At 39.8% G+C, this 17,344-nt stretch overlaps 1 protein-coding gene across 4 annotated transcripts in view; it reads left to right on the top strand.

The window, feature by feature from the left end:
- The first annotated feature begins 7,385 nt into the window (after window positions 1–7,385).
- KAT6A (lysine acetyltransferase 6A) overlaps window positions 7,386–17,344 on the top strand; it is a 114,707-nt gene continuing 104,748 nt past the window's right edge. For 2 of the 4 annotated variants that reach the window (XM_043563144.1, XM_043563157.1), the window contains exons 1-2: window positions 7,386–7,486; window positions 10,061–10,977. In XM_043563144.1, the coding sequence (XP_043419079.1) occupies window positions 10,378–10,977 (600 nt within the window). In that variant the 5' untranslated portion in view covers window positions 7,386–7,486; window positions 10,061–10,377. Of the gene's footprint in view, window positions 7,487–9,562; window positions 9,794–10,060; window positions 10,978–17,344 lie in introns of those variants that run through there. The other 2 variants (XM_043563154.1, XM_043563150.1) reach the window with 2 other exon arrangements.

Here is a 17,344-nt window from a genome sequence, read left to right on the forward strand (position 1 = left end):
GTACATGGTAAAACCTTGCAACCAGGTTGCAACTGCATCTCAACCTCACTTCTACTGAGTTTTAAACTCCACAGACATTATTATTAATTTGCCTTAAAAATCAATCTTATAAACAGATTTAAATTTTAAAAATATATAGATATATATTTATCCACACATTTCTCATTTCCAGGACACTTAATACTTTTCCATAAATCCAAATTTCCATCTAATAAAAGATATATCCTTTTCTCTTCTTTCTGAAGAAAATTTTCCAACATTTCTGGCAGTTGAAGTCAGCTAGTGATAAGCTGTCTTAGCGGTTTTTTTGGTCTGAAAATCTCTATTTTCCCTTCATTTCTGAAAGATATTTTTACTGAATAAAGAATTATAGTTTGTTCTTTTTTATCTTTCTGAAACGTAAAGGTATTAAAAAAATTTTTTTTAATGTTTATTCATCTTTGAGAGACAGAGCATGAGTGGGGAAGGGGCAGAGAGAGGAAGACACAGAATCCAAAGCAGGCTCCAGGTTCTGAGCTGTCAGCACAGAGCCTGACATGGGGCTTGAACCCTCGAACTGCGAGATCATGACCTGAGCTGAAGTCGGGTACTTTACCAACTGAGCCACCCAGGTGCCCCAAGATATTTTAAAAATTTTCTTCTTGGTTGTATAGTTTCTAATGAGAAGCTGGGTATAATTCTTTGTTGCTTTATATATATCATGTCTTTTTTTTTTCCCCCTGGCAATTGTTAAGATTTTTCTCTTTATCATTGGTTTTCAGCAATTTTACTAAAATATCCCTTGGAGTGGTTGTGACTTTGTTTATTCTGTTTGGTGTTCATTGAACTCCTTGGATTTGTCGGTTGATAGTTTTTATTCAATTTGGGAATATTACAGCCATTATTTCTTCAAATCTCTCCACCAGCCCTTAATATAGGAAAAATTCATACTGAGGGATAATATTAAGTCCTCCTGAGGACTGTACCTAAGGCCATAAATGTTTAAAGGTTTTTCTATCCTGGCTTTTGGAAACAGGTACTCTTTCCATCCATATGGGTATTCTGAGAATTGTTTTACCTTTTTTGGTGATTCTTTTGGTAATTCACCACCCTTTTTTGGTGATTCTTTTCCTCAATTAGTTTCTCCTCGAAAAGGTACAAATCAGTGTTCATCCACAGAATCAAAAGGACTCCTCTGTAGATACTGAATTCTGTATCCATGCATCTTCTTCCTTTCTGTTTGTCTGTCTTGCAAATGTTAGCTGTCTTGGTTTCCCTCAGTTCTGATATTAGCCTCCTCAGCTCAGCACTGTTGTGAGCTCTTAGGTCCCCACTCTCTGTGCTATGGCCTAGAAACCTTCTCAAAGGAGTTGGCTGGAACAATTATATGGCTCAATTGTTTACTTCTCTATGTTTTAGTGATCACTGTCTTATGCTGTTATCCAATATCTGAAAACCATTGTTTCATTTATTTTGCCAGGTTTTCTAGTTGTTTTTGAGGGGAGGATGAATCCAGTCCCCATTATTCAATCATGGTTAGAACAGAAGTTCTTACCTGGAGAGTTTTTAAAAATAGAGGACCAAATTCATCTCACTCTCAAAAACTCTAATTCAGTAGGTCTGGTATGGAATTCTGGAATCTTTACTTATTAAAAAGTACTCACATGATTCTGATATACACACAGTTGGAAACTGTATCTTGATACTTTAGGAAAGGCTTGTTCAGACATTCTTCTAATTAAAAGGAAGGACAGACGTTTTTCATTTTTAAAACTTTTCCTCATTCTGAGTATGATGGAGTAATTACAGCCAACCAATAATGATCCAACTTAAAATAATTAAGTGAGCAGATACAATATAAAACATCTATTTGGAGGCATCAGCAAGCAGCTGAGGCAACCAGGACTCAAGAGGACACAATCTCAAAGAAGGGAATCTAAACCTAGAGGTGATATGATATTCTTTAGCACCTTTGTCCCTCAGGAAAATTCTGGGCATCAGACCACCTGAGTTTTGGAACAGAGCAAAGAAAAAGGCCCCAAGAGGCAAAGACACAGGCAGGGATTTGGGCCATTAAGCAAGCATGGAGAGACAAAACTTAAAGACCAGAAGGGCCAGATTCCCAGGGAGAAAGGAGAGTGAACGAGCCTAATACTCTGCTAGTTTCCCACAGGGGACTTGCCAAATTCTGAAGATGCATGAGAAAGAAAGCTAAGCTACCAGGCAGAAAACCTCTGAAAAGCAGAGTGGAGTTTTTTGTTCTGAGAAAACAAGGATTAGACTTGAGTATTCACTGGGGCCAAGGACCCCAGGGAACACACAGGACTCTCAGTTGAACACCTGCAGAGTTGTGCAACAGGAAAAGCAGCAAAACAGAGGTGGACTAAGCCTTGCCAAAACCCAACCTCAAGTTAGTTCAGTTTCTGATTAAGGTGTTCAGGTCTCACTCCAACTACTTTGTGGGACAGAGTGAACCCTCTCTAAATGAGGGTAATACTATCCAGAGCTTCTGTGATTTTTCATACTTAATGTGTGGCATTCTATTAAAAAGTACCAGGCAGGCCAAGAGCCAGTAAAAACAAAATGACCAAAAACAAATGGAAAGTATATACAATAGAAATAGACCCACAGAAGATCTAGCTATTGTAATGATCAGAATGAGGTTTAAAATTGCTAGGATTGATATATCAAGAAAGTATAGGCAAAAGTGGAGAACATAAATAAAAAGATGGAGAATTTCTCCAAATGCATTGATTTTATTAAAAAAAATATGAAAATTCTAGAACTTAAAAATACAATGACCAATATTAAGAACTCAACAGATTGAAGAGAAAATTTAGATAGATGGGTACATCATATACAGACTCATGCAAAAAGAGGCAAAAAAGATGAGAGGCAATACAGATGGTAAAGAGTGAAAAATTCTGACATATGTATAACTGAAATCCTAAAAGGAAAAGAGAGATGGGAAGATAGTGACCAAGAATTTTCCAAAACAGGTAAAAGATATTATGCCATAGATTCAAGGAATGCCATGAGAGGTACTCATCCCACTCAAGAACCCAAGTGAGATACATACAAAGAAAACCACATCTAGACATATCACGGGAAAACTGTTGAAAACTGAAGAAAAAAAAATACTAAAAGGAGCTAGAGGAAAAAAGACATTTCTTTCTTTCTTTCTTCCTTTCTTTTTGAGAGAAAAAGGGGGTGCAAGTGAGGGAGGGGCAGAGAGAGAGAGAATCCCACAGGGGACAGAGAGGGAGACAGAGGGAGGGAGAGACAGAGAGAGAGAAGTGGGGTTTACCTGAAGTGGGGATGGAGCTCACCCAATGCAGGGCTCAGTGTTGTGACTGTGAGATCATGACCTGAACCAAAGTCTGATGCTTAACCAAGGAGGCACTCAGGCACCCCAAAAGATGTTATTTTTCAAAGGAGTGACAAAGGAATGATGGAAACCAGAGGACATCTTCAAAGTGCTGGGGGGAAAAAACTTGCTAAATCAGAATGCTAAACTAGAATTACTATACTCAGTAAATATATTAAGGATAAAATGAAGTTTGTAGGCAAACAAAAATGGAGAGAACTTGTCACCAGCAGACCTGCTCTGAACACAAGAATTATTCAAACACAAGGCAAAAATTCCATTCAGAAGCACATAAATGCATATTGGAACAAGGTGTAAATAATGGATAAATGTGTAGGTAAACATAATGAGTACTGACTGTACAGAACACTGATTATAAAATCTTGCATGTCTTAAAATATATGTGCAATTAAAATCCATAACAACAATAAACAAAAAAGAGGAAGGGGTAAGTGGGAGCACAGTATTCTAAGGTTTTAGCATTCTTGGGGAAGTGGTAAAAGTAGTCATTTATAATATAGTGTAATAAGTAAAACAGGCATGTTGTAATGTAAGACTTCTAAGAGAATGTGTAATTAAGGGACATCTGGGTGACTCAGTCTGTTAAATGTCCTACTTCAGCTCAGGTCATGATGTAACAGTTTGTGAGTTCGAGCCCTGCATCAGGCTCTCTGCTGTCAGTGCAGAGCCTGCCCTGGATCCTCTGTCTCCCTCTCTCCCTGCCCCTGCCCTCCCCTGCCAAAATAAATAAACATTAAAAAAAATAGTTATTTAAAAAATATAGGAGAATGTGTAATTAAGAAGTTAATAGAGGAGATTAATGGCATATTGAAAATATTTTAATTCAAAAGAAGGCAAGAAAGAACAGAATAAGGGATGTAAATAAGTGGGCAAAAGGAAATACCTAGTAAGATGGCATGTATAAATCCAAATACAGCAGTAATTATATTAAATATAAATGGGCTAAAGCTTTTCCTGTTGAAACAAGGATAGAACAGCTCTCCAATTTTAGGTTTGGCTTAACTCTGCGTAAAATGTAGTTAACAAATACAACTGAAAAGTCAGAACTCCTAGAGCAAAATGTGGAAGAGGTAAGTAACTTTCAGCTGCCAATGCCACAAGGCTGAATTCTGCATAAAGTTTAACTAAGAAAAACTGGGGGCACTTGGGTGGCACAGTCAGTTAAGCAGCTGACTTAAGCTCAGGTCATGATCTCACGGTTCGTGGGTTCGAGCCCCACGTAGGGCTCCGTGGGACAGTTCAGAGGCTGGAGCCTGCTTTGGAATCTGTGTCTCCTTCTCTCTGCCCTTTCCCCACTAGTGCTCTGTCTCTCTCTCTTTCAAAAATAAATGTTAAAAAAAAAAAAAGCAAAAGAGACAAACTGTCCTTTCAAGTCTGGGATTGTTGTTTTTTTTTTTTTTTTTAATTTTTTTTTCAACGTTTATTTATTTTTGGGACAGAGAGAGACAGAGCATGAACGGGGGAGGGGCAGAGAGAGAGGGAGGCACAGAATCGGAAACAGGCTCCAGGCTCTGAGCCATCAGCCCAGAGCCCCACGCGGGGCTCGAACTCGCAGACCGCAAGATGGTGACCTGGCTGAAGTCCGACGCTTAACCGACTGCGCCACCCAGGCGCCCCTGGGATTGTTTTTTAACATGCAAAAGATAAGGACTTTAATCTTTGTTGCAAAACTTATTTTGAGAAGACCTGAATGCACCATTACATTATGCAAATGTAAAAGCAAAGATTCTCTATGGAAGCTTTTTGAAATGCTAAACTGTGTTTTGTTGTTGCAAATGGTTTTAAATTTTTGCTACTGTGTGCCTAAACTCCAGTTTGGTCTTTTCACAGGATTGGCTATGAGTTAGTTTTCTTTCAAATTGTCCAAAGCAAACACAACTCATCTCTGTATTGTTTTTCTTGTGAAGACCACATACAAGTCTCAAATGAAGAACTCATTTTTCCCCTCCACCCAACACTACTTTTTTTTTTTCCCTGGATGTATTTCCTTTATAATGGCTCCCATTTTACCTGAGAGTACATCTGTCTGATTCATCCAAGATGGAAAATATCCTTTCTATAGATTATTTTGTGTCCCCAAATTTCTCTCCTCATTTGGGGACATGGCTTGGATATAAGTGATGAATGGTGATTCAGTAAATCTCACCACACCACACTTAGTTATCAGTGTCGGTATTGGATATTGAGTTGGCTCGGCTATCATCTGAAGATATATGTTATGTTATTACTGAATGATCTAGACAGTCTGTAGTGTAGAACAATAAGGCTAAGGATTGGAATGGAGAAAAGCTATAGAGAAAGGAAAGTAGAGGTCCAGGAATAAACAAGGCAGGGCTTGTGTTGGGGGTAAAAATTCCATCTTTTTTAAGTGGCTGAAAAAATTTTCATTCACTAGCAACATTTTTTTAAATGTGTATTTATTTTGAGACAGCTAGTGAGTGCCGGGTAGGGAGGAAGAGAGAGAGAGAGAATAGAATCCCAAGCAGTTTCCGTGGTGTCAGTGCAGAGCCCCATCCCAGGAACGTGAGATCATGACCTGAGCCAAAATCAAGAGTTGGAGGCTTAACTGAGCCACCCAGGCGCCTCTAATTTTTTTTTTTTTTTTTTGAGTCTGTACTGCTTGTACAAGACTATGCTGCTGGAGATGCAAAGAGGCATCGCAGAAGAGCATATGTTTGGGAATAGAGTCATTAAATGTACGCAAGAGCAATGTATCAAGTGCCAAAGGAATAGGGCAAATGGTGAATACTGTAAGAGTTCAGAAAGGAGATACACATTAAAATTAAGGCAGTGAGTGAGAGGGTGGTTTTACAAGGGAACGCTGAGATAACATGAGGTATGGGGAGGACAGTTTATACAGAGGGGTACACAGCAGTTAAAAGTCCAGTAGCAGGAATACACTTCCACTAAGAATTATTAAGCATTTAGTATGTCTTTTTGTCATTTACTGCAGAAAAAACAAAACAAAACAAAACGTATGACTCAATCTCTGCGTCAAGGAGTTTACTAGATGAGAGATAAGACAAAGAAACATACATGCCACCAGAAGACAGGCCATGAAAAGTGCCAGTTCGTGGTTCAGCTTTCAATTTGGAAAAGAGCAATTCTGCATAGGGAATGGGTAGAAGACAAGCACTGGAACAAAAGAGATCAAGCCTTGAAACTCAGATGTGTGCCACAAAAGAGCTGTGTGACCTTGTGTAAGTCACTGGACCTGAGTCTTTGCTGTTTCTTTTAAAAACGGCTTGGTAAGGTCCAACAAGCCTCTCGGATGTGGGGAGGATGAAGTCATTGTGGTGAAAGGGCTTCACACGGGTGTCTAAGTTTCCACCCTCTCCTCCCTCCTCATTGCACCTACTCTTTTTCCTACAGTAGGGTGACATGTGTGGGGTGCGATGGGAGCCAAAAGGGAATGCTAAAGGGAGGCAACTTCCTCCCCGCTCTTTGTCCCCTCCCCACTCCCCCAGCTCTTGACCTCGGGTTCCGGGAGAGTTACTGTGGAAGTGGGGTGTGAGCACAGAAGTGGGGAGGGAGGATCTGCTAACTGTAAACAGACATCATCAGGAGTTCAGATAGTCTGGCTACCGGATTTCCGTGCCATACTGAAGCCACCCCACCCATGCGCCTGCCCTCAGTTTCCCCAGCTGTGTAATGGGGATACACCATTTCCTTTTCCCGCTATCTGCCTGACCTAACCGCGTGAGAAAGACAAGAAGGAACCCCCAGTTCTTGGCCTCCAGCCCCATCAGGTCCTCCTCCCACTTTGGCTTTGGCCTTTTGTACCGGCCCCACGTGACCTGCCCGGCCGGCTCTTCCCTCCTGTCCCGCCCCGCCCTCCGGCCTTTCCCGGCTTTCGGCGCAGCTCTTCCCGCTCCTCGCCCGCCCCCCTCTCGTGCTCCCCCTTCTCCTTCCCCCACGCCTCCCTCCCAGGCTGTTACCGCTCCCTCCCCCAGGCAGCCGTTCCCTCGCGACGCTTCCCCTCCCCCCGCGGCTGTTCCGCCGCCTCGCCTCCCCTCCCCCCGGCCGGAGCTCACTGTCTCCAAGATGGCGGCCGTGTCAGTTTGGGGCATCTCCGCGGTCCGGCCCGGGGCTCCGGGATCCCGGCTCTCTTCTCCCCCGGTAAGTAGCCGAGGAGCCTCCGGCGACTGCCCCTGGCCGTCGAGCCCGAGGCTGAGCCGCTCCGGAGCCGGCTCCGCCGCCTTGCGGGGTCGGCGGGCCGCTGCAGGCCCCGCCGCGGCCTGCGCCGCCTCCCGCTGCTCTGCGCCAGGCCTCGGGCTGGGGCGCCGAGGCCGCCCCCTCGCGCCCGGCCGGCGCCCGGCTCCCCCCGCCTTGCGGCCCGCGCGCCGCCCGCCGGCCCGGCGCTCACGGGCCCAACGCCCCCGCCGCCCGCCCGCCGGCCGGGCCCAGCCCCGGGGAGCCGGCGGGTGGGCGGGCGGAGAGCGGCCCAGGCCGCGGAGCCTCGGGCTGGGCTGTGCCGGCGAGCCCGCTCTCCCTCGGGGGCGCGCCCACCGCCCCGGCCCCACCTGCGCCCGGCCGCTCGCTGCCCCAGGCCGGGCGCGGCCCCTGCTGCCCGCGCTCCCGGGTGCTCGCTCTCCGGCTCCGGCGGGGTGCGCGGAGATCCGAGCGGGGCTGAGGCTGCAAGTGGGGGTGACAGGCTGGCGGGTGTTGTGGTGCGGAGGAGGCAGCACGTGTGGTGTTGTGTCTGTCGGGCTGTCAGCCCCTGAGCTGGGAGGGGAGGCGGCGGGCTGCCTGTCAACCTTCGGCCGGTTTGGACGGGAGCTGCCGGACCTGTCAGGCTTCTTGGGCAGCCTGCGTGCCCCAAACGCCTCCTTTGAACCGGCCTCTGTGGGGCTTAGGATTTGGAGGAACCGGGAATGGGAGATACATTGCTGTTAACTCTTTCACGTGATTTCATTGTTAACTTAGTCTTTGGGTTCTGTTTCCATCTGATGGGTACGGCGAAGCTACCCGTTGGCAAGCTGCAGGGTTGTGCAGTTTGAAGTTTTTAAAGTTTCTCGCTCTTTAAAAAGAGAGCGCGAAGATGTGTTTGGGGGTGGGGAATCCAGGCCGGGGAAGGACTGTCGGAAGCAGGGAGTAGTTTTTCTCTAGCCGCTGGTGTACTTTCAGAGAGTTAAAGTTCAAGTCTGCAGGCGCTTTACTGTCTGAAGACCTGGAGACTGGTGAAAACCCTGACCTGAGAGACAATGACTAGCTGTCATTCATTCTTTCTCCTGCGAGCATAATCAATTAGGACGTTCCCGGCTTCTTAAACTCAGATTGTAGCTTCTCCTTCAGTTTAGCGTTAATGCCTACGTAATGAACGTTCTTGGAGTAATAATACTATGATTTCTGTCCTCTCGAGACTCTCACCAGAATGAAGCATAGCTCTCTCAGGGGGCTTCTTTTTAGCCAGCTAATTTAAAAATAAATCTTGGCTCAAGTTTGAGTGTTTACTTCAGCCTTTTTCTTTCCTATCAGAGTTTATAGCACTGTAGCTTTTCTAATATCTGTTAGTTTTGCTTTTGGTTTTAATATTAATTTTAAGAATAATTACTGCGGGAGCCATTTTTCATATAATTTTTTAGGTTGTAATGTAAATGCTTCTCAGAATAAGAGCAGGCGTCCTAAAAATCACCTAAGTTACATTTATTTTTGGAAGCAAAGAAGTCAATTGGTTTCAGAATTCGTTATTTTGGTGATTTTTAAAAAGATCTGTATCTGCCAGATTCTTTTGTCTGAAAGAAGAATATTGACTTTGATCCTGGAGAGGCAATGTATTTATGTGTTTGTGTTTTACTCTTTCACGTTCATTTCAGGACAGAAATCTTGAATCTATGAGATCTTCTCTTTAGACCTGCCGACAGGCAATATTGTGCATTTGACATGTAGTGTGTGCATTTGAACCCTGTCATTCTGGGCCTTTCTCATTTCTAGTTGCTATATCTGTAGCTCGGTTATGAACATTTTGACAGTTATTCCTGCCGTTATATTGAATATTAGTGTTTTAGTTTGGTTTAGGAGAAGCTATCAGCATGTTATTCTTGAAATTTGAATGAAATTGGATTATTTTAAAATTCTTTAAGCACTTCTGACACTTGATAATTTTCAATATTTTTGTTTCCATTTGCAGTGTTTACTTAAAATATGAACTTGATCTGTGTAAATAGTATTTTTTTTATATAAAATAGTTAAAATTTTCTCAACGGTTTTCTTCCTTATTTTATTGACTGTTTTTATGCAGTCTGAATGTCTGGAATTTTGAAAGATGAAAGATTCACTCTTACTTTCATTGCAGGATTCTTTCTACTAATCCAGATACTTGTTGAAGTGCTGAATAGTTTCTTGGGGAAAGATGACAAGGAAGAGTTTGAATTCATAGACTGGTGAGCAGAGATTGTGGAGTACAGAATAGTCAGCACCCCTCTGGTTAGTTGTAGCCTAAGGTCATTCATAGTATATCTCATCTTGTATACCTGTTGTATCCTAATTATTCATCTTTTTTTCATTTTTATTCCAATCCTTTACATACATACATGATTGTTTCAGAATGTTGATAGAAACTTGTTAAAACTCTACAGGTGCTCAATAAACATTTGCTATTTGATTGTTTTTAAAGATTAGGATGTTTCATTTATAGCTTATTTACAAAGTGGGATTTGATAGGAAACTGATCTTGTTTTAATTGTTTTTCAGGCATAAGATGCACATTTTTCTGCTGGGAATGGGATGTTCTTGAGTTCTTACAAGTTCATGAAGAGACCCATGTGTGGTGCTATTGAGAAATTTATTGGGAAATTTAAAGACATTTCAAATAACAGGTTGTTTTGGTTTCTGAAGTAAAAGTGAGGAGGCACTCTGTTTTGTGCAAGGAGGAAGGACTCAGGCCAGAAAACTTGTATGCTATGGTTAACTGGTTCCCAGCTTCCGAGAATGTTGTTTTCCATGGTATAAAACTTACTCAGCATCAGGATAAGGGATAACGACTCTATGGATATACAGAATCCTTCACCATGGTAAAACTCGCTAACCCGCTGTATACGGAGTGGATTTTGGAGGCCATCAAAAAAGTGAAGAAGCAAAAACAGCGTCCTTCAGAAGAAAGGATATGCAATGCAGTGTCTTCATCCCATGGCTTGGATCGTAAAACTGTTTTAGAACAATTGGAGTTGAGTGTTAAAGATGGAACAATTTTAAAAGTCTCAAATAAAGGACTCAATTCCTATAAAGATCCTGATAATCCTGGGCGAATAGCACTTCCTAAACCCCGAAACCATGGAAAATTGGATAATAAACAAAACGTAGATTGGAATAAACTGATCAAGCGGGCAGTTGAGGGCTTGGCAGAGTCCAGTGGCTCAACTTTGAAAAGCATTGAACGTTTTTTGAAAGGTCAGAAGGATGTGTCTGCATTATTTGGAGGCAGCGCTGCCTCTGGCTTTCACCAGCAGTTACGATTGGCTATTAAACGAGCCGTTGGCCACGGCAGACTCCTTAAAGATGGACCTCTTTATCGGCTCAACACTAAAGCAACCAGTGTGGATGGGAAAGAGAGTTGTGAGTCTCTTTCCTCTTTACCTCCAGTGTCACTCCTTCCACATGAAAAGGATAAGGTAAGAGTGGTATACGCATCAGTGTTCATAGAGCTGAAGATATAGCATGCTACAAAGTCATGTTTCTAGGAAGTATGTAGAAGTTATGATCAAGTTTTGTGTTTGGGGACTTAGGGAATGATCATCTTTGGTTTTTTATTGGTAAGTTGTTGGAATTCAGTAGATACCAGTTGCCCTGATACTTTGAAATATTTGACACCTGACATTCAGAGTGTATTGATGTACCGAAAAGAACAGATTTAGATTAGAGTTTAAAAGTAGCATTCAACTTTAAGGCTGTTATAAGTTCTTAGAATATCTTATTGCTGGAAGTTGATGAGCACTCCTAAATGTTCGAGGCTTGGATTTGAAACAAGCAGGTGACTCTAAGAACCTTTTTCCTTTTTTTCTTTTTTCTTGCACATTACCATTAGGAAGGAGTGAGACTGAGTCTCCTGACCCATCCGTAGTTGTAGCTAAGCAAATTTATCAATTCTTATTTTTGTCATATTCTAACTTTTTGTCATGTATTCTTTGCATATGATGAAGTCCTAAGTGTTATTTATGAGTGGTGTAACTACATGGGTCAGGAAAAAGTATTCTGTATTCCTAAAGTTCTGTGGAGTTGGGAGTTTTGGTACACAATGGTAATGTGCTGTGTTTTATGCTGTTATTTTGTGCAGTTAAAAAAGTATGCTAAGAAACAGCAAATTTTGGCCTTTCAATAGATATTAGGAGATGAAGAGAATTTTGTCAGTAGCAGTTTTTTACATTGACCTAGTGTCTTAGCTGTGAATTTATTTCAAGTGTTCTGAATTGTAGTTGTGGGGAGAGTGGTAGTACTTAATGCACATTTTAGTATACAATAGTAAAATAATCTTTATTTTGCCTAAGATCATGGAAGCTACTTCTAGGATGAGAAGATTGTAAAGTTAACACTGCATGTGTTTAAAAATACTTGAGGTCCAGTCTAAATTTATTGCAGTTAGTAACCCAGCTATAGATTTTTGTTTAAATAGCAACTGAAAAATAACAGTATTTTTCTTTGATGAAGTTTTAGAGATCTATTTTAAGGTTCAATTTTCCCAGTGAACTTTGAAATAGAAACATTATCTTAACCATTATTACTCTTGAAATTATTCTGTTAGAATGGTTGTGTGTCATTTGAGCATTTTATTTAAAAGTGTGGTATTAAAATTTCAAGGTGGACAGATAACTGAAATGCTTTACTCTGTAGTCCAGTGCTGTAAGAACTCTTACTGTAAGAGCTGTTTCTTGATCACATATGGCTGAAGTTAAGTGAAATATAACGATTGATTCCAAAAATTGTTACCAAATGATTTACAGGTTAACTGCATGGAAACAGGAAACAATTTATAGTTTAGAATGAATTCAGTGTTGTATCAGTGAATTAGGTATTATAAATTTTTTGCCAGAACACCTGGGTGCTTGCTTTTACTATAATTTCCCTTGCTTGAATTAGATATTTTAATTTTTGAAAATATTAGCCATATATAAAGTATCAATTGTGTATGTATTTTTAAAAGGTAGCCAGTATAGTACACTATGGGACAAATCTAAGTTTTGTCACCCTGGGATTTTACTTTTGAAAGGGGACCTTGAGAACCATCTTATTTTGCAGTTGGGCTGAGACCTCTATATTCAAAAAAAAAAAAAAAAAAAAGCTTAATCCAGTAGAGATTTGTTGGTTGACTTTAGTTAGAAATATCTTTTAGGTTACATAACTGTAATATATAGTGTTGTTAACCGAAGTAACTAAATTTGGAGTATACATTTAAGAATGTATTTTGAGTTTTGTTGAATAGACTTCTATATATGTGTATGGGTCTGAATTAAAAACTAATTTTATGATATCTCTGGAGTTAGAGTTGATGAGATCTGCTATATATTTTTAAATAGTCTTATTTTAAGTGGTGAATTTCCTGAGTGACTTCCCCCAAAGATAAGAAAAGCTCACATTCAAAATCATAATATGGTGAGGAATTACTCCTCTGAACAGATTATATGTTTGTTCTTTTTATTGTATTTTATGTACTTTCCTTTCTCTTTTAAAAATTGATTGGTTTGCTGTTATGAACCTAGATATTCTCAAAAAAATTATACAGAGTGTATTTGACAGTGATGGAGAAAGGAAAAGATAGGCCAGAAATACTTTCACATTTAGGCCTTAATTAATTCAGCAAATGGTTATTGAGTGAGTACCTATTGTGGGCCAGGCACTCTGGAACTGAATTGGCATTATCTCAAGTTCCTCTTTATTTTTTACTGTATCAATTTTTAACTTTTATTGCTTGGAGATACCAGCCTTTGGAAGGAACCGTAGAACTGTATGTTAGATTTTCAGCAACTGAGTAGTGTTTGCTGCTTTTTGTGGGATCAGCTGTGTAGAAATAGTTTTTTTTTTTTTTTTTTAATTTTTTTTTCAACGTTTATTTATTTTTGGGACAGAGAGACAGAGCATGAACGGGGGAGGGGCAGAGAGAGAGGGAGACACAGAATCGGAAACAGGCTCCAGGCTCTGAGCCATCAGCCCAGAGCCCGACGCGGGGCTCGAACTCACGGACTGCGAGATCGTGACCTGGCTGAAGTCGGACGCTTAACCGACTGCGCCACCCAGGCGCCCCAAGTTTTTTTTTTTTTTTTAAGAGTTTTTGTGAACACACTTGAACTTAAGTGTGTTTTCACACTGATAAATAGGAAAATCCATGGGATACTGTGATCTAAAAGTTAAATCTATGTTGTAAGGGAAATTTCTGAGCTAGCTTTAGGGTTGTGGTAGTTTATGGTAAGTGTATTTAACTTGATGTGTTTACTACGTGCCACGCATTACTTTAAAGGTATACATCTATTAACTCATTTAATTCTCATACATATCCATGAAGTAGGTACTGTTTATGTTACAAGTGAAGAAACTGAGGCATAAAAGAGGTTTACTAATTTCTCTCAGTCGCAGAGATATTAAGTGGCAAAGCCGGGATTTGAACTTGGGCAGTCTGGCTCCGATCTTTGTAACAGCTTTAGCTACCTGCTGCCTCTTGGGAGTTGTTACATACAGTGCCTGACACTGCACTCAGGTACACAGTTGTGAATATTTTTGGTGTTAATTCCATAGCACATTCTCTAATTATGAAAGGCCATATGTCCTTCTACCCCCTACCCCTTCTTGGTTTGTGTCCCTTTTTTCTCTTTCTATCATAGAATGAATTCTAAAACTGACTTTGAATCAGTGATAAGAATGTATCAGAAACCAAAGATTATGAAAAATCTAGTTTTGTGTGCCTGCGATCTATAAAAAAAATAATTTTGTTTACATGACATTTTATTTCTCTTAAAGATAATTTCTGTGATTATTAATTTTCATTTTATTTATCACTGAAATTTTCTGATTTGCACTTTGGGATTTGTTGCATGGTTGTAAGTAGAGTGCTTTCATTTTGGACCAAATGTTGCTTTCCCTTGAATTGTGGCATATAGGTGAGAGTGATAGTGTGACACTGGCTTAAATAACAACTTGCTTCTTGAAAATTTATTTGCTTTTGAAAGATTTTACTGTAAGATAATTTGTTCATTTATTTCATTTATTCATATAACAAACATTTAGATGCCTACGGTGAACAATGAATTTAGGATTTAGGTCTTGTTGAGGATTAAGGTAGAGAGATGTGAAATAAATATTTTTGGAATTATTTTTTAGTTTATGAAATACAGCTTTTAGTTTATACATTCTTTTTTTTCATATCAATTAAGCATTGTGAATCTCAGAAATAACGAGATGTTTCTTGGGTGGGGCTGTATTATTTGAGATTGTGATGGTCTATTTAAAAAATTATCTTTAGGGGCGCCTGGGTGGCTCAGTTGGTTAAACATCTGATTCTTGATTTTGGTTCAGGGCATGATCTCATGAGATCGAGTCCCCGAGTCCCCCTGCTTAGGATTCTTTCTCTTTCCCTCTTTTTCTGCCCCTCCACCCCTCTAAAAAAATAAACACTAAAAAAATTATCTTTAGACACTGAGTCTTGGAAGGAACCTTTTCAGGAATAATTTTCACCTTGATATCAAATTTCTGGGTTCATTTTACACACAGAAAAATCTAGCTTATGTTCCTTCTTACTAGTCCAGAAAACTGTACTCTTAATGATAACCACGGCATTGAAATGTTATTTTGTGGAGTAGTATTGTGGAACAGAGTTATAATTTGCGGAAGCATTACAATTGGAAAGGGAAGAGAAAGTATTGTCAACTAATGTTATTGTTTAGTTATTACCAAGGTAGGTAACTTAGAGTAGAAAGATCAAGCGATACATTTAAAACCTTCTAAAATTAAGTTACGTCAGTACAGTAAACTCTTAGTATACTGAATCCAAATTATTTTTCTGAGTGGAATTTGACATTTTAAATTTGTAGAATAAATGGGACTTTGACAGGAACTTAGATTTTTTTTAAAAAAAAAAATTTTTTTTTCAACGTTTATTTATTTTTTGGGACAGAGAGAGACAGAGCATGAACAGGGGAGGGGCAGAGAGAGAGGGAGACACAGAATCGGAAACAGGCTCCAGGCTCTGAGCCATCAGCCCAGAGCCCGACGCGGGGCTCGAACTCACGGACCGCGAGATCGTGACCTGGCTGAAGTCGGACGCTTAACCGACTGCGCCACCCAGGCGCCCCCAGGAACTTAGATTTTTGATGTAGGGATGCAAATATGTTTTCATATTTGAAAACACTGAGTTAAGAATAATAAAGCTTTGATTTAGCTATTTGGAAATGGCCTTTATAGTAAGATTGATGCTACATCAACTTTTGGTGACTCTAACTGGACTGTGAGGAAAAGCTGGCTAGAAATAAAAAATAAAAATTTGTTACTAACAATTTATCGAGGTAGATTAAATATAAATGGGGTTAGGAATTGACTTTGTCTCAGCAGACTTGTTCTTATTTAAAAAAAAAAACAACCCAGAAATTTAAAAATAATTCAGGCAGAGATATACTTATAATGCAGTATTTATTTAAATTCAATCAACTGTACAGGTAATTTTTGGTCTTCTAGTTAGCTTGTGAGCTCTGTGTGTTTTGGTAATTTTCAGTCCATGACACACCCTGAAAGAAAATTTGAGCTACTAAAGCAACCTTTGGTTTAGCCATTGCTAATCAAAACTTCTATACCTGGCCAATGCACACAACCTAAACATTTTTCTTACACTTAACAGTTACTAGCACTCTACTCTTTTTTGGACTAATTTCTAATAAATTGATGAAATAAAGGGAAGAAATTAATGAAGACATCAGATACTACAAAGTGCTTCAGGAATAGAACCTAGAGGATCTAACCATTTTGACCTTTCTTTGCCCTGTATCAGTAGGCCAAGGGAATGTAAGCAGTTGCTTATAGAAACCTATTAATAGCTAACATTTGTTAAAGGGCTAACAATGCATTGAGTACTGTTCTGAGTGCTTTGACATGTTTTCTTATTGAAGGCTCAGAAGAATTTGACATGGTTAAATTTTATAGGTGTAATATATTTATATAATAGCCATTTAATAACATTTAATAATACAGGTTTTCATTATGGCTTCTCATAAAACACCAAATGGAAAATGTATGCAAAATACATTATCTTCTTGTCTTTGCTGCCTGTTTTTTATTTAGTTCATCCTGACACATGAGCCAGTGTTTTTTTATATTACACTTATCTTTAATACTATGAAAGCAAATAGATAATAGGATTTTTTTTCTTTCTATTTAGAGTATTGGAGAAAGTATATTTTCTATACTGACTTGGATCTTAGCTATATAAGAGGACTGAATCTGGCTGCCATGTTGGCTGGTTAAAGTAGAATTAAGAAGATTTTTAAAAAGTGAACTGGGAAGTGTTAAAATTAGAATAATGAATACTTTTCATGTTCTGATTTAAACATTTTTAAAGAAACAAATGAATGTTACGCATAGGAATTATTAAGAGCCTCCTTCTGATAAAGTTGTTTACCAATTGGCTACTCATGGGTGGAGTCAGTTCACAAAGGACCTACAGCAGATGAATTAGACCTGTAGCGACTTCACCCTTCTGCTTTTCCCAGCTGGAGCAGGATTAGGACTCATTCAGCTGCAGCTGGTTCCCAGGAAAATCTAGACTGCTTCTTCTGGTGTTTTCCTTTGACAGGAAAGTCATAGTTCCCGACAGATGGCTTTCATCAGCACTGTACATAACTCTGTAAATTCAAGTCCAAAGAACTACTCTCAACTTCATTAGGGAACAGGCAAAGAAACTGTTTGTAATATGGTATTATTTGGTTAAGGGTTGAAATTAAGCATAGGGATTATAGTAGTGTAGTATTTCGATTTGCAGAATGCCATTCTGGGTCAAAATAGTTT

The sequence above is a fragment of the Prionailurus bengalensis genome, chromosome B1, assembly GCF_016509475.1.
Source record: "Prionailurus bengalensis isolate Pbe53 chromosome B1, Fcat_Pben_1.1_paternal_pri, whole genome shotgun sequence".
NCBI classification, from domain to species: Eukaryota; Metazoa; Chordata; class Mammalia; order Carnivora; family Felidae; genus Prionailurus; species Prionailurus bengalensis.